The sequence below is a fragment of the Scomber japonicus genome, chromosome 20 (genome assembly GCF_027409825.1).
Source record: "Scomber japonicus isolate fScoJap1 chromosome 20, fScoJap1.pri, whole genome shotgun sequence".
In the NCBI taxonomy this organism is placed as follows: Eukaryota; Metazoa; Chordata; class Actinopteri; order Scombriformes; family Scombridae; genus Scomber; species Scomber japonicus.
The window spans coordinates 3,820,178-3,842,764 of record NC_070597.1 but is presented as its reverse complement, the minus strand read 5'-3'; the positions used below and the strand labels follow the sequence as shown (position 1 = coordinate 3,842,764).

Sequence of the window (22,587 nt, the reverse complement as noted above, 5' to 3'; positions counted from 1 at the left end):
CTGTGATGGCTTCAGATATGGAGCCCTAATTAGATTCCAACTGGCTTTTCATGCCACTGTCAATCAGCTGCCCTCCCTGTTCCCCCCCTGCTGCCCCCCCATCGCCCCCCTGCCGCCCCCCCTGCTGCACCCTCCTCCCCGCTCCATCCACAAAATATAAAACCGAGCCAAAAGCTGCTGCTGGTTTCTGCTGACAGTCAGCACGGTCAGCATTTGCTAGAGGCGACTGTGTGTGTGTGTGTGTGTGTGTGTGTGTGTGTGTGTGTGTGTCCAGTATTTATCGACTTATTTCACATTAAAGATGGCCGCTGTGTAAAACACGGAGGTGAGTGAAGTTAAAACAGATGCTCTCCTTTAAATTAAAAAACAACTTCACAGACACACAAGTTCAAGCTCTGTGTGATGCTTTATGTCAAGGAAGGAAGGAAGGAAGGAAGGAAGGGAGGAAGGAAGGAAGGAAGGAAGGAAGGAAGGAAGGAAGGAAGGAAGGAAGGGAGGAAGGAAGGAAGGAAGGAAGGGAGGAAGAAGGAAAGAAAGGAGGGAGGAAGGAAGAAAAGAAGGGAGGAAGGAAGGAAGGAAGGAAAGAAGGAAGGAAGGAAGGGAGGAAGAAGGAAAGAAAGGAGGGAGGAAAGAAGGGGAGAAGGGAGGAGGAAGGAAGGAAGGAAAAGAAGGAAGAAGGAAGGAAGGAAAGGTGAAAGGGAGAATGGAAGGAAGGAAAGGAGGGAGGAAGGAAGGAAGGAAGGAAGGAAGGAAGGGAGGAAGAAGGAAAGAAACAAGGGAGGAAAGAAGGAGGGAAGGGAGGAGGAAGGAAGGAAGGAAAGACAAAAGGGAGAAAGGAAGGAAGGAAAGAAGGAAAGTAGAAAGGAAGGAAGGAAGGGAGGAAGAAATAAAAAGAAAGGGACATCTTTTCAAACAGGAAATGGCAGCCTAGGTCGTTGTAACTATGGTGATCATCTCTGCGTTATATAAATATAAATTATACTATATACGTTTTTTACACTAAGCTCCACATATAAACTATCAGCAGGTCTTAGTCTGTAAGTTTTTCTTTCAAGAAAGGAAAATAATTGGGTTTTTTCTTTTTAGAAGCCTGAATAAGTCGTAAAAATATCCAAAAAGAAGCAAAAGATATGAAGATTATGTAACTTCATTTAGATTTTTCTTAATTTGTATCTGAATAAATCATCCTGAGACTTCTCACATTCATTTCAGGATCCATTCTGGGAACTGGACCCACTTAAGAAAAAGCAGTTAATTTAAAGTTGTTGTCCTCGAGTAAAGGAAGAAAGGGAGGAAGGAAGGAAGGGAGGGAGGAAGGAAGGAAGGAAGGAAGGAAGGAAGGAAGGAAGGAAGGAAGGAAGGAAGGACGGAAGAAGGAAGGGAAGGAGGAAGGAAGGAAGGAAGGAAGGAAGGAAGGGAGGGAGGAAAGGAAGGAGGAAGGGAAGGAGGAAGGAAGGATGGATGGAAAGAAGGACAGAGGAAAGAAAGAGAGAAGGAGGGAGGGAGGGAGGAAAGAAGGAAGGGAGGAAGGAAGGAAGGAAGGAAGGAAGGAAGGAAGGAAGGAAGGGAGGGAGGAAGGGAAGGAGGAAGGAAGGATGGATGGAAAGAAGGACAGAGGAAAGAAAGAGAGAAGGAGGGAGGGAGGAAGGAAGGAAGGAAGGAAGGAAGGAAGGAAGGAGGAAGGAAGGAGGAATGAATATAAGAAAGGAAGGAAAGAAGGAGGGACTGAATAGAAGGAAGGAAGGAAGGAAGGAGGGAATGAATGAATGAAAGAAAGGGAGGAAGGAAGGAAGGAAGGCTCTGGCTATAATTTCACTTCATGTCTCATCACAGCTTGTCCTCTTCTATTCTCTCAATCAGCCCTATTGTTTGATGCCACACACACACACACACACACACACACACACACACACACACACACACACACACACACACACACACACACACACACACACACACACACACACACACACACACACACACTCTGATGACGTGCTTCTACTTCCTGTGAGCTCATCTCAGTTAAAAAACGTGACAGAAACCAGAAACCAGAAAAACCGAGTCAGCAGGTGGAGAGTATTTCACACACTTCACATTTCTCACATTCTCCTTCAACCATCGACTCTTTCTTTCTTTCTTCTACATGACGGGACGATAATGATGTTTATTTATTTCTGTTACTCCTCTACGCTCACACACTCTGATGAAAAGCTGAAATATCCTCTAAAGATGCTTCCTGAGGCCAAGAGCTTTTCTTAATAGATTCATACAGAGAGAGAGAGAGAGAGAGAGAGAGAGAGAGAGAGAGGCAGAGAGAGAGAGAGGCAGAGAGAGAGAGATAGAGAGAGAGAGAGAGAGAGAGAGAGAGAGCAGAGAGAGAGAGAGGCAGAGAGAGAGAGAGAGAGAGAGAGAGAGAGAGAGAGAGAGAGAGAGAGAGAGAGAGAGAGAGACAGAGAGAGAGAGACAGAGAGAGAGGAAAGGAAGGAAGGAAGGGAAGAAGAAGGAAGGAAGGAAGGAAGGAAGGAAGGAGAAGGAAGGAAGGAAAGGAGAGAGGAAGAAGGAAGGAAGGAAGGAAGGAAAGGAGGAAGGAAAGGAGGGAGGAAGGAAGGAAAGAAGGAAGGAAGGAAGGAGAAGGAAGGAAAGGAGAGAGGAAGAAGGAAGGAAGGAAGGAAAGAAGGAAGGAAGGAAAGGAGGAAGGAAAGGAGGGAGGAAGGAAGGAAAGGAGGAAGAAAAGAAAGGAGGGAGGGAGGGAGGAAGGAAGAAAGTAAGGAAGGAAGGAAGGAACTTCTCAAATAAATTAATAAATTATCCTTTTTATGTATTTTTTCTTTAATCATAGAAACATTTGAGCCAACAAGCGTCCACAGAGAGAAACTTCCAGGCTTTACACAAACATACTGTCTGCTATAAGCACCCAGAGACTCTTATATACACACATATATAAATATATATAAATATATAAATATCTTTATAATATAAACTGTATATCTTCCATATTGTAATATTGTGAAGTCAAAGCTGCAGATCTGTGCTGTGAGCTCCGCGGTGCAGGACGCTGCCTGCCAACGCTGCGTTCCCACGACGACCCATATGATGCACAGCAGGAACCGCATAAAGACACACGGCAGTATGTACACAACACACACACATACACACACACACACACACACACACACACACACACACATACACATACACACTCTCTCTCTCTCTAACACACACTAACACACACACACACACACACACACAGTTTCCTTCCTCCATCCCCCTTTTTTACGTCCTTCTGTCTTTCCTTCTTCCCTCCCTCCTTCTTTCCTTCCTCCCTCCCTCCTTCTCTCTTTCTTTCCTCCCCATTACCTTCCCTCTTTTCCTTTGTCCCTCCCTCCCTCCCTGCTTCCTTCTTTCCTCCCTCCCTCACACCTTCCCCTTCCTTCATTCTTTCCTTTCCTTTCCTCCCTTCCTTCCTTCTTCCTTCTTTCCTCTGTCCTTCTTTCTTCCTTCCTCTTTTCCTTTCTCCCTCCCTTCCTTCCTTCTTTCCTCCCTCCCTCCTACCTTCCTTCATTCTTTCCTTTCCTCCCTTCCTTCCTCCGTCCTTTCCTTCTTCCTTCCTTCCTTTATTCCTTTCTTTCATTCTTCCTCCCTCCTTCCTTCCCTCCTTGACTCAAGGACAACAGGAGGGTTAATAAGTGTGGATGCTGACATCTGTCCTTCCTTCCTCCCTCCCTCCTTCTTTCCTTCCCTCCTTCCTTCCTTCTTCCCACCCTCCCTCCCTTCCTCTTTTCCTTTTTCCTTCCTCCCTCCTTTCCTTCCTTCTTTCCCCCTCCCTGCTCCCTTCCTTCCTTCATTCTTTCCTTTCCTCCCTTTCTTCCTCCCTCCTTTCCTTCCTTCTTCATCCCTTTCTTTCTTTCATTCTCCCTCCCTGCTTCCTTCTTTCCTCCCTCCCTCCTTCTTTCCTTCCTTCATTCTTTCCTTTCCTCCATTTCTTCCTCCCTCCTTTCCTTCCTTCTTCATCCCTTCCTTTCTTTCATTCTCCCTTTCTCCCTGCTTCCTTCTTTCCTCCCTCCCTCCTTCTTTCCTTCTTTCATTCTTTCCTTTCCTCCGTTTCTTCCTCCCTCCTTTCCTTCCTTATTCCTCCCTTCCTTCCTTCCTTTCATTCTTCCTCCCTCCTTTCCTTCCTTCTTCTCCCTCCCTCCCTTCCTTACTTTCTTTCATTCTTCCTCCCTCCTTTCCTTCCTTCTTCCTTCTTCCTCCTTTCCTTCCTTCTTCCTCCTTTCCTTCCTTCTTCCTCCTTTCCTTCCTCCCTCCCTCCTTTCCTTCCTTCCTTCCTTTGTGATAGTTATCATTCTTAGAGTGGACGGCCCTTTAAAGGATAAAGTGCAGGAGCCCATATGATCATTTTAACATATAAATATCTTTATTAATCTTTTTTTAAATGTAAGTGATGCAGGACTAAATCTACAGTCCTCCTCCTTCTGTGCAAAAATGAATTTAAAAGTTTATCTGCAGTTATAATCTGAAGCTTCAGCAGCCTGAGATGATCTTATCAAGGGAATATCTTATTCCACTGTCTCCTATCTTATTCTTTTTAGTATAAAATTCCCTTTCTGTGTTTCCCTGTTGAGCTGCAGTGAAGTGATATTGAAAAAAAAAAAAAGACAGTAACTTTGAAAGATGTTCACTTGATTTGTCAAATTAGGGCAACTGAGACCTCGTGTTAGCTTCAGATAAATATTTCAACACTTCTTTTTTTTTGCACTTTAACTTTCATTAGAAGCACATCGGACCTTTTCATTGCCAATAAGAAGAAGAAGAAGAAGAAGAAGCTGTCCTTTAATGAGGAAGTTAAAATCCCCTTTAGTGGTTCTAGTTTTTGATTTTGAAATACACTAACCTCTGAAATTCATATTAACCCTCCTGTTGTCCTCAAGTCAAGGAAGGAAGGAAGGAAGGAAGAAGAAAAGAAAGGAAGGAAGGGAAGGAGGAAGGAAGGAAAGGAGGGAGGGGGGGAGACAGAAAGGAAGGAAAGGGGGGAGGAAGAAGGAAGTAAAGGAAGGAAGGGAAGGAGGAAGGAAGGAAGGAAAGGGGGGAGGAAGAAGAAAGTAAAGGAAGGAAGGGAAGGAGGAAGGAAGGAAGGAAAGGGGGGAGGAAGAAGAAAGTAAAGGAAGGAAGGGAAGGAGGAAGGAAGGAAGGAAGTAAGGAAGGAAGGAAGGAAGAAGGAAGAGAAGAAGGAAGGAAGGAAGGAAGGAAGGTAGGAGGGAGGGAGGAAAGAAGAAAGGAAAGATGGGGATGGAGGAAAGAAAGAAGGAAGGGAGGACAGAGAGGAAGGAAAGAGAGAAGGATATATCCTAAACGTTCAGCTCATGCAGAGAGATGAAGCGACCGTCGGCTCTCTCAGCTGATTCGGGACTTTCACGCCCGATAATCCCTTAAACCTCCAGAGGAAACCGAAGAGACTTTTGATACTGAGTGTTTCCTCATAGCTGCAGCTTCCCCCTCCTCTTCCCCTTCCTCTTCCCCCTTCCTCTTCCTCCTCCTCTTCCCTCAGTATCGATTTTTATAACAACAAACCCGGCCATCCGCTGCAGCAACACTAACAATTACACAATGATTACCTCCGCTGCTGCTGCTGCTGTACAGAGCGGCTCGGCACAATTAACCCTCCACCTCTGACACAATGCTTCCTCTGAGCTTCCTCTGAGCTTCCTCTGGGCTTCCTCTGAGCTTCCTCTGACACAGTGCTTCCTCTGAGCTTCCTCTGGGCTTCCTCTGACACAGTGCTTCCTCTAAGCTTCCTCTAAGCTTCCTCTGAGCTTCCTATGAGCTTCCTCTGACATAGTGCTTCCTCTGTGCTTCCTCTGAGCTTCCTCTGACACAGTGCTTCCTCTGAGTTTCCTCTGGGCTTCATCTGAACTTCCTCTGACACGGTGCTTCCTTTGAGCTTCCTTTGTGCTTCCTCTGAGCTTCCTCTGTGCTTCCTCTGACACAGTGCTTCCTCTGAGCTTCCTCTGTGCTTCCTCTATGCTTCCTCTGAGCTTCCTCTGAGCTGCCACCATGAATTAAAGCTACACACTGTCCACTTCAATCTTCATTTAGCCAGATATGTCTTTTACTGTGTGTGTAGTAGTATGTAGTATAGAAGTATGTAGTATAGAAGTATGTAGTATGTAGTATAGAAGTATGTAGTATGAAGTATGTAGTATAGAAGTATGTAGTATGTAGTATAGAAGTATGTAGTATGTAGTATAGAAGTATGTAGTATGTAGTATAGAAGTATGTAGTATGCAGTATAGAAGTATGTAGTATGTAGTATAGTAGTATGTAGTATAGAAGTATGTAGTATAGAAGTATGTAGTATAGAAGTATGTAGTATGTAGTATAGAAGTATGTAGTATAGAAGTGTGTAGTATAGAAGTATGTAGTATGTAGTATAGAAGTATGTAGTATAGAAGTGTGTAGTATAGAAGTATGTAGTATAGAAGTGTGTAGTATAGAAGTATGTAGTATGTAGTATAGAAGTATGTAGTATAGAAGGATGTAGCATGTAGTATAGAAGTATGTAGTATGTAGTGTAGTAGTATGTAGCATGTAGTATAGAAGTATGTAGTATGTAGTGTAGAAGTATGTAGTATGTAGTGTAGAAGTATGTAGCATGTAGTATAGTAGTATGTAGTATAGAAGTATGTAGTATAGAAGTGTGTAGTATAGAAGTATGAAGTATGTAGTATAGTAGTATGTAGTATAGAAGTATGTAGTATGTAGTATAGAAGTATGTAGTATGTAGTATAGAAGTGTGTAGTATAGTAGTATGTAGTATGTAGTATAGAAGTATGTAGTATAGAAGTATGTAGTGTGTAGTATAGAAGTATGTAGTGTAGAAGTATGTAGTATAGAAGTATGTAGTATGTAGTATAGAAGTATGTAGTATATAAGTATGTAGTATAGAAGTATGTAGTATGTAGTATAGTAGTATGTAGCATGTAGTATAGTAGTATGTAGTATAGAAGTATGTAGTATGTAGTATAGTAGTATGTAGTATAGAAGTATGTAGTATAGAAGTATGTAGTATAGAAGTATGTAGTATAGAAGTATGTAGTATGTAGTATAGAAGTATGTAGTATAGAAGTATGAAATATGTAGTATAGAAGTATGTAGTCTAGAAGTATGTAGTATGTAGTATAGAAGTATGCAGTATGTAGTATAGAAGTATGCAGTGTGTAGTATAGAAGTATGTAGTATAGAAGTATGAAGTATGTAGTATAGAAGTATGAAGTATGTAGTATGTAGTATAGAAGTATGAAGTATGTAGTATAGAAGTATGTAGTATGTAGTATAGAAGTATGTAGTATGTAGTATAGAAGTATGTAGTATGTAGTATAGAAGTATGTAGTATGCAGTATAGTAGTATGTAGTATAGAAGTATGTAGTACGCGGTTTCGAGCCTCTCTCTCTCTGTACTGTCTCCTCTTCCTGTCGGAGTGCGGAGGAGAGCAGCTGATCAGACAGACAGCGCCTCACATCGCAGCAGCTGTGCAGGTTGTATAAGAACGGCCCCCGCGTGTCACCATGACGCCCACGCGTGTCACCATGACGCCCACGCGGAGACTCACACCCGTCTCCACCTCACGCCTCCGCTCAAGCAGTTACCTGAACATGAGGGAAGTAAAGCTCTCAGCTGGCTCACCTGGCCCACATATAAACAAACGTTATGTAACGGAGGAGGAAGCTAATGAAGAGCAGCCACTAATGAACGCTGAGAGTTAGGAGAGAGAAAGTTGGATTAAATATACTTCCTGTCGTCCTCCCGGGTCAAATTGACCCTGTCTGTTTTGACTGTTCCTTCTTTCCTCCCTTCCTTCCTTCTGTCTGTCCTTCATCCCTCCCCCTTTTCTTTCTTCCTTCCTTTCCTCCATCCTTCCTTCCTTTCCTCCATCCTTCCTTTCTTCCCTCCATCCTTCCTTTCTTCCTTCCTTCCCTTCCTTCTTTCCTTTCCTTCCGTCCTTCTTTCCTCTGTCCTTCTTTTCTTCCTTCCTCCCTTCCTATTTTTCCTTTCTCCCTCCCTCCTACCTACCTTCCTTCCTTCTTTCCTCCCTCCCTCCTACCTTCCTTCCTCTCCTTCTTTCCCTCGTCCTTCCTTCCTTTGCTTCTTTCCCTCCGTCCTTCCTTCCTTTTGTTCTTTCCCTCCTTCCTTCCTCCCCCCTTTCCTTGCTTCCCTCCCTCCTTTCCTCCCTTCTTCCTCCCTCCCTCCTTTCCTTCTTCCTCCCTTCTTTCTTTATCTGTTTTATCTGTGATTGATTGATTCTCGTGTTTTATTTCCCAATTCTCCCATTAGGAAGTATTTTATAAGAGCTGTTTGACTACATCGATGAAGTGTTGCTGCAGTTTTAATCCTCTTCTTGTCTTCCAGTTTAAAGGTAAAGGTTTAAATTATCCCCCATTTCTGTGTTAGCCATTATATTAACACAGGTTTTACATATGGAAATTATTGGAAATGATGGTCAAAAGGCTTCATTTAAATTAAACTATACCTCATTTTTGAGTTAACACCTGTCCTCAAAATTGACAAAATCTATGTATTTGTGCCGTTTAGCTCTCAAATGTTTGGTACAGTGATTTTGACTTTTAGCTTTCTCTATCTCCGTCCCTCTGACTGTGCAGAGCCTCGCAGACTGGCACCCAAACTGTGTGTTTTCCCAGTCGGGGGTCTCATCCCATTCAGCTCAATGCATCCTATCCCATCAGCGCCGGCAGCAGTCACGGATTACCAGCCGCACTGAAGCCCAAATCCCCCCCCCCTCCCCTCCCCCAACCCCCGCCCATAACTTTTAGGGAGGGGAACAGCATGTGAGAGCCAAACCCTGTGGGGCAGTAAAGTGTGTGCTGCACTGCCGAATGAAGAACCAGCCTGAAAAAATAAACCCTGCAGATTGCACCGAAAATAAAAACACACAGAATGATGAATTACGAGGAAACGAGTGAAGCCAGCAGGATCAGTATCATCCTCTCCTGGCTCCGTTTGATGGAGACCATAATGATCCTCCAGAGCTTCCTCATTGATTCATAGAAAAAGGAAGGAAAGGAAGGAAGGAAGGAAGGACGGAGGAAAGAAGGAAGGAGAGAGGGAGAAAGGAAAAGAGGAAGGGAGGAAGTAAGAGAAGAAGGAAGGGAGGACGGAAAGGGGGAGAAAGAAAGAGAGAAGGTGGGAGGGAGGAAGGAAAAGAGGAAGGGAGGGAAGAAGGAAGGGAGGACGGAAGGGGTGAGAAAGAAAGAGAGAAGGAGGGAGGGAGGGAGGGAGGAAGGAAAGGAAGGAAGGGAGGAAGGAAGGAAGGAAAGAAAGAAGGAGGGAGGGAGCGAATGAATGACGCCAGCAGGATCAGTATCATCCTTTCTTGGCTCTGTGTGATGGAGACATTTGGTGGTCTTCTATCAGACCATAAGGATCCTCCACAGCTTCCTCATTGATTCATAGAAAAAGCACCCACACACACACACACACACACACACACACACACACACACACACACACACACACACACACACACACACACACACACACACACACACACACACACACACACACACACACACACACACACACACTGACCTGCATCTCCTTGTCTCCGTACTTGGACGGGTGCTTGCTTCCCTGGCTCTTTCGGCGCAGCTTCTTCAGCTCAGCTTGGCACTTCTCCAAACTCTCCCCTTTGCTCTTGTGCTCCATCTGGTACTTCTTCAGAGCAGCCTGAGGAGGGCAGCACACAGTCAGCAGGGGTTGACATTATACTGCATGCTCCAGTCAGCAAGGAAAGGAGAGAGGAAGGGAGGAAGGAAGGAAGGAAGGCAGGAAGTAGGAGGGCAGCACACAGTCAGCAGGGGTTGACATTATGCTGCATGCTCCAGTCAGGAAGGAAAGGAGAGAGGAAGGGAGGAAGGAAGGAAGGGAAGGAAGGAAGTAGGAGGGCAGCACACAGTCAGCAGGGGTTGACATTATACTGCATGCTCCAGTCAGGAAGGAAAGGAGAGAGGAAGGGAGGAAGGAAGGAAGGGAAGGAAGGAAGTAGGAGGGCAGCACACAGTCAGCAGGGGTTGACATTATACTGCATGCTCCAGTCAGGAAGGAAAGGAGAGAGGAAGGGAGGAAGGAAAGGAAGGAAGTAGGAGGGCAGCACACAGTCAGCAGGGGTTGACATTATACTGCATGCTCCAGTCAGGAAGGAAAGGAGAGAGGAAGGGAGGAAGGAAAGGAAGGAAGTAGGAGGGCAGCACACAGTCAGCAGGGGTTGACATTATACTGCATGCTCCAGTCAGGAAGGAAAGGAGAGAGGAAGGGAGGAAGGGAAGGAAGGAAGTAGGAGGGCAGCACACAGTCAGCAGGGGTTGACATTATACTGCATGCTCCATTCAGGAAGGAAAGGAGAGAGGAAGGAAGGAAGGGAAGGAAGGAAGTAGGAGGGCAGCACAGTCAGCAGGGGTTGACATTATACTGCATGCTCCAGTCAGGAAGGAAAGGAGAGAGGAAGGGAGGAAGGGAAGGAAGGAAGTAGGAGGGCAGCACATAGTCAGCAGGGGTTGACATTATACTGCACGCTCCATTCAGGAAGGAAAGGAGAGAGGAAGGGAGGAAGGGAAGGAAGGAAGGAAGGAAGGAAGGAGGGCAGCACACAGTCAGCAGTGGTTGACATTATACTGCATGCTTCAGTCAGCAAGGAAAGGAGAGAGGAAGGGAGGAAGGGAAGGAAGGAAGTAGGAGGGCAGCACACAGTCAGCAGGGGTTGACATTATACTGCATGCTCCATTCAGGAAGGAAAGGAGAGAGGAAGGAAGGAAGGAAGGGAGGAAGGAAGTAGGAGGGCAGCACACAGTCAGCAGGGGTTGACATTATACTGCATGCTCCATTCAGGAAGGAAAGGAGAGAGGAAGGAAGGAAGGAAGGGAGGAAGGAAGTAGGAGGGCAGCACATAGTCAGCAGGGGTTGACATTATACTGCACACTCCATTCAGGAAGGAAAGGAGATAGGAAGGGAGGAAGGGAAGGAAGGAAGGAAGGAGGGCACCACACAGTCAGCAGGGGTTGACATTATACTGCATGCTCAACTCAGGAAGGAAAGGAGAGAGGAAGGAAGGGAAGGAAGGAAGGAAGGTAGGAGGGCAGCACACAGTCAGCAGGGGTTGACATTATACTGCATGCTCCAGTCAGGAAGGAAAGGAGAGAGGAAGGGAGGAAGGAAGGAAGGGAAGGAAGGAAGTAGGAGGGCAGCACATAGTCAGCAGGGGTTGACATTATAATACTGCATGCTCCATTCAGGAAGGAAAGGAGAGAGGAAGGATGGAAGGGAGGAAGGGAAGGAAGTAGGAGGGCAGCACACAGTCAGCAGGGGTTGACATTATACTGCATGCTCCATTCAGGAAGGAAAGGAGAGAGGAAGGGAGGAAGGGAAGGAAGGAAGTAGGAGGGCAGCACACAGTCAGCAGGGGTTGACATTATACTGCATGCTCCAGTCAGGAAGGAAAGGAGAGAGGAAGGAAGGAAGGGAAGGAAGGAAGTAGGAGGGCAGCACACAGTCAGCAGGGGTTGACATTATACTGCATGCTCCAGTCAGGAAGGAAAGGAGAGAGGAAGGGAGGGACCCCCAATGTTTGATATTATGACTCTAAAATATGGTAAAGTGCCTTTAAATGCCCAAATTTGGGACTTTGGGGTGGGACACAGAATTTTTATTGTGTGGTTGAACTCCCTCAAAATTTCTTATTAGCTAAAATCCCCAAATTTGCACATTATTTATACGTCAAACTTTGGTCAAATGCCAAAGTTTGTAATTTCCTACAACCCATAAACATGTCAGTACTCTCAGATTTTAGTTATGAACCCCAAATTGTATCACAGTGCCCCCAAATCTAAGATATCAATAAAAAAAATGCACAAAATTTAGTCCAGTGCCAATAATTAGTTATTTTCTACAACCAAAAAACATCCAAGTGCTTTCAGATTTTTGCTATGAACCTCCAAATCATTCATAAATCCTGACATTCATTCATCCCATGCATGGTCGCAGCAGCTGGAGCCTTTCCCAGCATGCACTGGGCCAGAGTCTGGGTATACAGTACTGTCACAGCAGCAGCAGCATTATATTCTGAATGTGAGCAACGAACATGACAAACAACTTACAGCACAGAAAACATCAATACAGAGTTTAAAGCCGGAGGTTATTACGCAGCTCTGGATTCCATTTGCATTTAAATGCATCATATTTTCTGAGTGTAATGATGAGAACGAGCCTCCGAACACGCTGCTACACCCGCTGTCGAGGATGATGAAACGTGTTCGGGACGCCTTCCAAACTACTGATTACCATAAATTAATTTATCTGTTTACTTCTTTTTTTTTTTTTCTTTTTTTTTCTTTTTGGGTGAAAAACTGCTCATTTTCACAGAATGAGTCATAATTCACGAGGCAGAGTGGGAAGTAATTTACGTAACTTGCTGCAGTGGTTTGGATGAAAGCCGGCGGGGAATTAAGGAGAGAGTGTGCCTTTTTTTTTTTCTCTCTCTTTTTTTTTTTTCCTCCCCTCTTCTGGCCAGTGATTTTATGAGAACATGGTTCATATTCCCCCATAAACTATAAACTCAGCTCCATCACTGACATGGAGTTAAAAGCGGTGTTGCATTCAGGGACACGGTGGGTTACGTAACAAATATCAGTAACGATGTCATGAGGATCTCCTTTTGCTCTGCATGAAAAGGTGAAGCAATTAATAATTTAACTCTCTCTCTCTCCCCCTCTCTCTCTCTCTCCCCCTCTCCCTCTCTCCCTCTCTCTCTCTCTCTCTCTCTCTCTGAAGACAGGATGGAAATATGGAAGGAAGGACAGACAGACGGAAGGAAAGAAGGAAAAGAAGACAGGAACGAAAGATGGAAGGAAGGCAGGATGGCCGGATCTCTCTCTCTCTCTCTGTCTCTCTCTCTCCCTCTCTCAAGCCCCGATGGAAATATGGAAGGAAGGAAGGAAGGACAGACGGAAGGAAAGAAGGAAAAGAAGACAGGAACGAAAGATGGAAGGAAGGAGGGCCGGATCTCTCTCTCTCTCTCTCTCTCTCTCTCTCTCTCTCTCTCTCTCTCTCTCTCTCTGAAACCTTGGGGGCTACATAGAAATACTACACTTAAATCATTTCCAGCGTTAACATTGTGTAAGATAAAACAATGATGAGTAAAAACTGTTTTTTTTAAATAAAGGACTGAAGTTACATTTCCAGGCTTTCTTCTCAGTTTAGTTCCTCATATGAAAGGGAGGGAGGGAGGAAGACAGAAGGGAAGGAGAGAGGAAGGAGGGAGGAAGGAAGGGAGGCAGGAGGAAGAAAGGAAGAAGGAAGGGAAGGAGGGAGGAAGGGAGGAAGAAAGAAGGGAAGGAGGGAGGAAGGAAAAGAGGAAGGGGGAGAAAGAAAGAGAGAAGGAGGAAGGAAGGGAGGAAGAATGAAGGAAAGGAGGAAGGAAGGGAGGAAGAAGGGAGGAAGGAAGGAAGGACAGAAGGAAGGAAGGAAGGAAGGAAGGAAGGAAGGAAGGAAGGGAGGAAAGGAGGAAGGAAGGAACAGTCAAAACAGACAGGGTCAATTTGACCCGGGAGGATGACAGGAAAGATAAAGACTGCAACAACTACAACTCCCATGAGGCTTTGCCAGCATTTCTGTCACTCATGAGATATAAGTCGCTGTTAAATGCAAACAAGATAATCTTTTTTTTAATTCATGTTTTATGGCCACTAGGGGGCACACTAAATGTTAAAACTATCTATATATAATTTTGTCATCCAGTTTTTCCAACATCTTATTTCTGTCATTTATTATCTTTGTGTTTTTTACACATTTCATCTATTTTTTCTTCATAAGACGATTATTTGAGGGTAAATTTGTGTTATTGTCATATGCTTTAATGAAGAAACTGACTTGGCTTGCTTGTTAACTTTTTTAACTTCCCATTTCAGCTCCATCATCTCACTTCTGCTCACCAGCTCGTCACTAACTTAGTCTGCTGTTTGTTTTGGGGCGGGTTGAGTTCACTGGGTTTATCTGAGCTTGTTCACTAAAAACACAACTACACTACCTCCTGCTACCTGCTGCTGCTGCTGGAGACAACCTAAAACAACTCATTTCACATCAGCTGTAGAAACAAAGAGTGGAGTCTCACGTTCAGGTAGCGTGCGTCCAGCTCCACCTTCTTCTCCAGCTCCGTCAGCAGCTCGTTGTGGAAAGACTTGAGCTGCAAAGACACAAAAACACCCTTCAAAAAAACAACGTAACAAAACACTAAAAACACACTAAAACCCTCCAGTTACCTCACACACACACACACACACACACACACACACACACACACACACACACACACACACACACACACACACACACACAGAGGATTGTTCTCAGTGAGGAATGCTCAGGATGACTGGAGGGTATGAAGTATTTGTGTTACCGTTGGATACGACACACCCAAAACTATAAAAGGAAGATGTCTGGAATGTAAGATGCATGTTTAGTCTGATGCCGGGGGGTCAAACTCATTTTCAGTCAAGAGACACGTACAGCTCAATTTGATCTCATGTGGGCCGGATCGTTAAGGAGAAGGAAGCAAGGAAGGAAGGACAAGAAGGAAGAGAAGGAAGAGAATATAGGAAGGAAAGATGGAAGGAGGAAACAGAGGAAGGACAGATGGAAGGAAGGAAGGAAGGAAAATAAGAAAGGTAGGAGGGAAGGAAGGAAGGAAAAGAAGACAGGGAGGAAGGAAGGAAGGAAGACAAGGATAAAGGGAGGGAGGAAGGAAGGACGGAAGGACGGAAGGAAGGAAGGAAGGAAAAGAAGACAGGGAGGAAGAAAGGTAGGAAGGACAGATGGAAGGAAGGAAGAAAGGAAGAGAAGAGAAGACAGGGAGGAAGGGAGGGAGAAAGGTAGGAAGGACAGATGGAAGGAAGGAAGGATGGATGGATGGGAAGACAGATGAAAGGAAGGAAGGAAGGACGGACAGATTGAAGGACAGACAGAAGGAAGGAAGGACAGACTGAAGGACAGACGGAAGGAAGGAAGAAAAACAAGAAAGGAAAAAAGAAAGGAAGGAAGGCAGGAAAAGAAGACAAGGAGGAAGAAATTAGGAAGGACAGACGGAAGGAAGGAAAAGAGAAAGAAGGAAACTGGGCTGGATTGGACCTCTCGGCGGGCCGGTTCTGGCCCACGGGCCTCATGTTTGACCCCCCTGGTCTATGTACTGATCTAATGACTAAATGTGAGGGGGAAAAAAAACAACTAAAACATCTGTTCTCGCACTAAGTGACCTCTAACCGTCGTCATTTCCTTCTTATCATCCACGCAGGAAGACATAATATTTTCTCGGACTACTATCAGCAGGATATTTGCTTTAACAAAAAAAAAAAAAGAAAGCAGGAACTCCGAACGCTGTAGATTGGAAGACTAAATATTGACTTCACTGCTTTAGAAATGTAGACACAACAGTTTATTAAGCCTCACTGAAGAGCTGCAGTGTTTTACTTCACAATAAAATAAAATAAAATAAAAACTCATCATGGTTGCTTAACATTTGTGACATTCATTACCCAAATGAAGAGAGGACATTCACATTTAAATATCATTCTGAATGCTCCTCATTTCCTCTCTCGGTTGACTGAATGTTCCCTGCAGATGTCGCCACAATTGGCCAATTTATGCTCTGAAAGATTCAAATAAAAAGGTCTTCTGGAGAGATGAACTAAAACATGTTTCCACTCTGCAATGGTTTTAATTTACATATCAGAAGACCAGTAAATAAACTGAACTGAAGGAGCTTTCAGGAAGTACAACACTAGGACAGAGGAGTCAAACTCATCTTCATTCAAGGGCTACATACAAGAAGGGAAGAAAGGAAGGAAATAAGAAGGGAAGGAAGGAAAGAGAGGCAAAAAGGAAGGAGGGAAGAAAGGTAGGAAGGACAGATGGGAGGAAGAAAGGGAGGAAGGACAGATGGAAGGAAGGACAGAAGGAAGAAAGGGAGGAAGGACAGAAGGAAGAAAGGAAGGAAAGAAGGAAGAAAGAAAAGATAAAAGGAAGTAGGAAGGACAGATGGAAGGAAAGACATAAGGAAGAACGGGAAGAAGGACAGAAGGAAGAAAGGGAGGAAGGACAGATGGAAGGAAGAAAGGGAGGAAGGAAGAAAGAAAGGATAAAAAGAAGTAGGAAGTACAGATGGAAGGAAGGGCAGAAGGAAGAAAGGACAGAAGGACAGAAGGAAGAAAGGGAGGAAGGACAGATGGAAGGAAGGACAGAAGGAAGAAACGGAAGAAGGACAGATGAAAGGAAGGACAGAAGGAAGAAAGGGAAGAAGGACAGGTGGAAGGAAGGACAGAAGGAAAAAAGGTAGGAAGGACAGAAGGAAGAAATGGAGGAAGGACAGATGGAAGGAAGGACAGAAGGACAGATGGAAGGAAGGACAGAGGGAAGAAAGGGAAGAAGGACAGATGGAAGGAAGGACAGAAGGAAGGAAGGGAGGAAGGACAGATGGAAGGAAGGACAGAAGGAAGGAAGAAAGGGAGGAAGGAGAGATGGAAGGAAGAAAGGAAGGAAGGAAGGAAGGAAGAAAGAAAGGATAAAAGGAAGTAGGAAGGACAGATGGAAGGAAGGACAGAAGGAAGAAAGGGAAGAAGGACAGATGGAAGGAAGGACAGAAGGAAGAAAGGGAAGAAGGACAGATGGAAGGAAGAAAGGAAGGACAGAAGGAAGAAACAGAAGAAGGACAGATGGAAGGAAGGACAGAAGGAAGAAAGGGAAGAAGGACAGATGGAAGGAAGAAAGGAAGGAAGGAAGGAAGGAAGGAAGAAAGAAAGGATAAAAGGAAGTAGGAAGGACAGATGGAAGGAAGGACAGAAGGAAGAAAGGGAAGAAGGACAGATGGAAGGAAGGACAGAAGGACAGATGGAAGGAAGGACAGAGGGAAGAAAGGGAAGAAGGACAGATGGAAAGAAGGACAGAAGGAAGGAAGGACAGAAGGAAGGAAGAAAGGAAGGATAAAAGGAAGTAGGAAGGACAGATGGAAGGAAGAAAGGAAGGAAGGAAGGAAGGAAGGAAGAAAGGATAAAAGAAGTAGGAAGGACAGATGGAAGGAAGGAAAAGAACACAGGAAGGAAAGTGGGCCGTATTGCACCCCTTGGCGTGCCGGTTCTGGCCCACGGGCCTCATGTTTGACCCCCCTGCACTAGGAGCTACTCCAGTACAGCAGTGAGTGTCGTTACCTCCAGACCTGCTGAGTATTAAATATTACATTTACTATCTGTTTGGCTCCCGAACTGCCACATGCTCACCATCTCTTCAAGCTGGATCTGGATCTGTCTGTGCACTTCTGCCATCTGAAACAGAACCTCCCCTGCAGAGAGAAAAAGACAAAGACAAGAAAGACAATAAACAAAAAAAAAGGGGGAGGGGAGGGTTGGAGAGAGAGAGAGAGAGAGAGACAAAAAAAGATAGATGTTAAATCCTTCAAATGTCTGTGAGAGCTACATACATCGTGCAAAAAACATAAAGACCATGCAGCCACACAGAACAGATGAGACAGGTGTGTGATGTGGAGGGAGGAGGAGGAGGAGGAGGAGGAGGAGGAGGAGGAGGAGGAGGAGGAGGAGGCGATGGACAAGATGAAACATCTGTCATGAGACCGACGAAGCAGACGAAACTCAAAAGAACATTACAGAAATATGCAGCACAGACAGAATGAATGGAAAATCAATTTTAAAATCTACTGAATGTTTTCAAGTACTGAAATCAAACTAGTGTTTTTCTAACATTACTACTGCGATAGAAAAAAAAACAACACAAGAAAAGCATGATTAAAAAATAAAAGTATTTCTTCTTTGCATTAACACAAATGTTCTACTACAACATAACAGGAGAGAAGATAACAAAACACCAAAAAGCAGAACCCAGAAAGAAGTCAAAAGTAAAAAGAATTAAATTTAAAAAAAAGGAAAAGAGAAACAAAAAAGAAAATAAAAGAAAGTAAAAAAAAAAAAAAAGGATGATTCATGCAGCCAGGGAGGTGCGTGTCATTTTAAGATACCTACATGCTGCCTCTTCTGAATATGCAATGCATTGTAAAAAAAGGAACAAAAAGATCTAGTTTGAGCAAAGAACAGAGGGATAGAGACCTCGAAAAGACAGTGAACAGATCAGAAACTACCCCAGAAGAATGAGACACACGACAGGTTTCACATAGAAAAACACTCAGACAGGCAGTTAGTCAGAGCCTCTACTTATTTACACACCATCTATTTATATATCTATAAATACACACTGTGTGGCTCTATGAGCGCCCAAAAACACATACTGGATGCTTTAGGTTCCTGCTTGCAAATAAAAAACATCCAATAATTATATTAAAGTCCAACTGAGATCATGTTTAATCATCACTGCTGCCTGTGGTCAAAAATCCTGTTTTTAAATGGATTAGTGATGTATGCTGTCAATCTATGTTTGATTGACAGCTGAGGAGGCGTGTCTGTGTTTGATTGACAGCTGAGGAGGCGTGTCTGTGTTTGATTGACAGCTGAGGGGGCGTGTCTGTGTTTGATTGACAGCTGAGGAGGCGTGTCTGTGTTTGATTGACAGCAGCTGAGGGGGCGTGTCGGTGTCTGTGTTTGATTGACAGCTGAGGAGGCGTGTCTGTGTTTGACAGCTGACGGGGCGTGTCTGTATTTGATTGACAGCTAAAGTGGCGTGTCAGTGTCTGATTGAAAGCTGAAGGGGCATGTCTGTATTTGATTGACAGCTAAGGAGGCGTGTCAGTGTCTGTGTTTGATTGACAGCTAAGGAGGCGTGTCAGTGTCTGTGTTTGATTAACAGCTAAGGAGGCGTGTCGGTGTTTGATTGACAGCTAAGGGGGCATGTCTGTGTCAGTGTTTGACAAGCTGTGTGTTCATGTTTATAAGTTGGATAAGAAGGACACTTTAGAAAAGTTCATGTGTTCAGATTCTGTGGCTCTTGCGTTGTGTAACAGGGTGCAATCAGGCTCAGTGTGACTGCCTGTTCTGCCTGTGAGAGAAAGGCTCATTATTGCTTTATGCAGAAATTTGTTTTGATGTGTCAAAATAAGGACTTCAGTTATGAAAGCAGATGGTTAAACAGCATTCTTCTCCCTTTTGGTTTGAGTTTCCTTCAAAAGGAGAACACAGCACAACTGATTTAAAGAGCAGATCTGTTCACCATAGTAGGCAAAAGGGGAGTTTAATTTCAGTTGGACTTTAAAATTGGACGGATTACTTTTTAAAAAATTATAAACATATGTAAACAAACATTTTTCGACAAGGATGCCTTAAATTTTGTTTTTCAAAAGCTGTATAAAAAGGTAAATACTGAGTAGAGCCCGACCGATACCTTGATATGTCACAAGTCACAAGACATTACAGTACAGAAATACGAAAAAAAGGACATGTTTGTAGTAACTCTAGCAAATATCTTCATCACAATTCGTCTAAAATCAAAAGGGAGCAGGAATGTGTTAATGCTAAACAAATATCAGTGAGTGTATCTTTATAAAAGGTCTCGAATATTGAGTATCGATCTCAAAAATCCAGCATCAGTCGAGCTCGAGTGTTAACTTAACTGAACTTTACTGCACATTAATACATTACCATAAAACATGTATTAAACTAAAGCTATACACTTAATTAAACACTTAATTTGAGAAAAATTGACATTAATACATTACCATAAAACACATGTTAAACTAAACTATACAACACTTAATTTGGGAAAATAGGGGTTAAATATACATTAAAAACACATCATATACACCATGCATGCATATATACACTATATATACTGTATATCAGTATTTCCATCCCGTATATCTTTGATGAGATAATATGAAGTATAAATGTTTAAAATGGGCAAATAAGCTTGGGTACATCTCTGAAAACACCATTAGTAGCATCGTCTACAGCTGCAGCACCAGCAAGAAGCATTAAGAGCTAATTTATTCTAAATGAGGCCGCTAATATGCATTAATGGCACTCATCTGCCTGCTGCATAATGTGTGCTGACATCAGATAATGTACAGAACGTTGCTGCAGCGCCGATATGAACGAGGTGTGTGTGTGGGTGTGTGTGTGGACGCTGGTGGACCTGAGGACACCGGACAGTGAACAGGAAAAAGAGGGGTGGAGGAGTATGGTGGTGGTGGGGGGGGGGGGGGGGTCACTGTGAGAGTGGGCTGTCTGACGGGGATTAATGGGCTTAATGGAAGTGCTGCGGTCATGCAGATGGGACTCAGTTGGAGAAGGAGGGATTTAGGAAAGGTCGGAGCTGGAGTTGGGGGGGGCGGGGGGGGGGGGGGGGGGGGGGGCACAGGTGGTACAAGTGTAGATTCACTCGAATATAAGATATAAGTGCAGATGGAAAGCATTTATCTTTCCTACAATGCATTCATCTAATGGATAAAATTGCTTAGTAGATTGATATTTTGCATTAAACATCGAGAAAGACTTAAAATACAACTTTGTTCTTTGTTTTTTCTTCGATTCTAACCTTCTTACGATCCTGTTATTCATCCTTTTCTCACATTATCTTTACCACTGTCCTTCCTCACCTGCTCTCTTCCTCTTCACAATCAATATTCTTTAACTTTTTTTAGCCTTATAATATAATGATGGACTGATACTACTTTGCTCTCAGATTTCTGTTTAGTGAAATCCAACTTTACAACGCAGATGCTCACTGAAAACTACAATAATAAAAGCAGATTGTTATATAGAGTCCAGGACCAGGACCACACGATGGATGACCTGTCAGAGTTCAGATTATGTTGCCATGGTGATAATTGTAGGGCTGGGTGATATGGACACAATCAAACATCTCAATATTTTAGACCAAATACCTCAATATCGATATTACAACAATATTATAGAGATGACTGTTGATGCTTTAAAAAAATATTTACACTATGAAATGTTTAATAAATAGTCATCAGTAATGTGGAGATAATGAAATAGTGGGTAAAACATACATAAAAAAGTTCAGAAAATAATATATTTTAGTGTAATGCAGTTTTAAAACCAGGAAAAAACAACTCTGATGACATTGCGCAATACTACGATATCCAAAATCTAAGACCATATCTCATATATCATATGTCTCATATCATGGTATCGATATAATTTCACTATATTGTCCAGCCCAAGCTAATTTCCAACAAATTTGCAATTAATCACATTGTTATATGTTATAGACATAGACTGTATAAAAGAAATGGACGTAACATCCGTGATGTCACCCATTGGTTTGTGGACTGCTGCTCGGAAGCCAATAGTATCGAATCTAGGCAGCGCCATCTTGAAAATTTCAGGTGCATGCTGGGAAAAAAAGAACACGGATTCGACTCATATGGGCATGAGGCGGAAGCATGGACGGAAGTATGGGCGGGGCCAACGGCGGACCGGGGAGGCTGCGATTGGTTGCGAGGGCTAGATCTCGAGGACATTGGTCAATCAACCTGTCAATCAGGACGTAGCCACGCCCTAATGCACACCCTGCTTTATCGTCACATATAAAATCAGGGAGGCCAAAATGTCCCAAATGAACATCATACTGCATTGAAGAAGGCTTTAAACTAGCGATTGAAACCATAAACACATTTTGAAAACGTTTACTGAGGTTAGAAATCAAGTGAGAAGTTGGTGAATTCTCCATTGACTTGTATAGAGACGGTCGCCCCCTGGTGGCCTTTTGATAGAATGCAGCTCTAAGTTACTTCCGCGTTGGCCTCATTTCAGAGGACTGGAGCTCCCGCCTGGTTTTAGACTGGACTTTTGGTGTATGACATCATCCTTTAACTTCCCACAGAAACCCAGAGGTCACACATACAGCATATATTTGAAGATAAACTGAGTAAAACAGAGAGAAACTAAAAGGAAAGTCTTGTCTTGTCAGAATAACAAAACGTTCTCATCATGACGACTACGCCTCCTTCCTCCACCCATCTGCTTATGAAAACGCAGTGACAGCTAACAGCAGCTATAACAGAGCAGGAGTGTTTGGCTGCGACGGAGCATCAGGAGCAGTGAGGCAGATAAATACATCGACGTGTTCGCTCAAAACTCTTCTTACATTTCTTGGAAGGCGCCCACGCTCCACCCGAGCCGTTAATAAACAGCCACCGGTCATCAAACCCAGGCACCTCCATCACACACACACACACACACACACACACACACACACACACACACACACACACACACACACACACACACACACACACACACACACACACACACACACACACACACACACACACACACACACACACACACACAAACACACACAAACACACACTTGTTTATTTGTTTTCTCAACTCCCAGATGGGCGTCAGCAAACAGCATCTCTTATAGTAACATAGCCGACAGGAAGTAGAATTAATGAGATATTATTTGAGTTAAAAAAGTGGAAGGGAAGAACGAAGGAAAAATTAAAGGAAAGAAGGAAAGAAGGAAGGAGGAAGGAGGGGAGGGATGAAGGAAGGAAGGAAGTGTGTAAGGACGTGGGTAGTGAGAGAGACAAGGGAGGAAGGAAA

General features: G+C 43.8%; 1 protein-coding gene across 1 annotated transcript in view; it reads right to left on the bottom strand.

Annotated features, from left to right (window-relative positions):
* Positions 1 to 22,587, bottom strand: part of LOC128381444 (brain-specific angiogenesis inhibitor 1-associated protein 2-like) — a 99,427-nt gene that overhangs the window by 34,763 nt on the left and 42,077 nt on the right. The window contains 3 exon segments of the mRNA XM_053341460.1: positions 9,602 to 9,739; positions 14,175 to 14,246; positions 17,329 to 17,390. Of these exon segments, the coding sequence (XP_053197435.1) occupies positions 9,602 to 9,739; positions 14,175 to 14,246; positions 17,329 to 17,390 (272 nt within the window).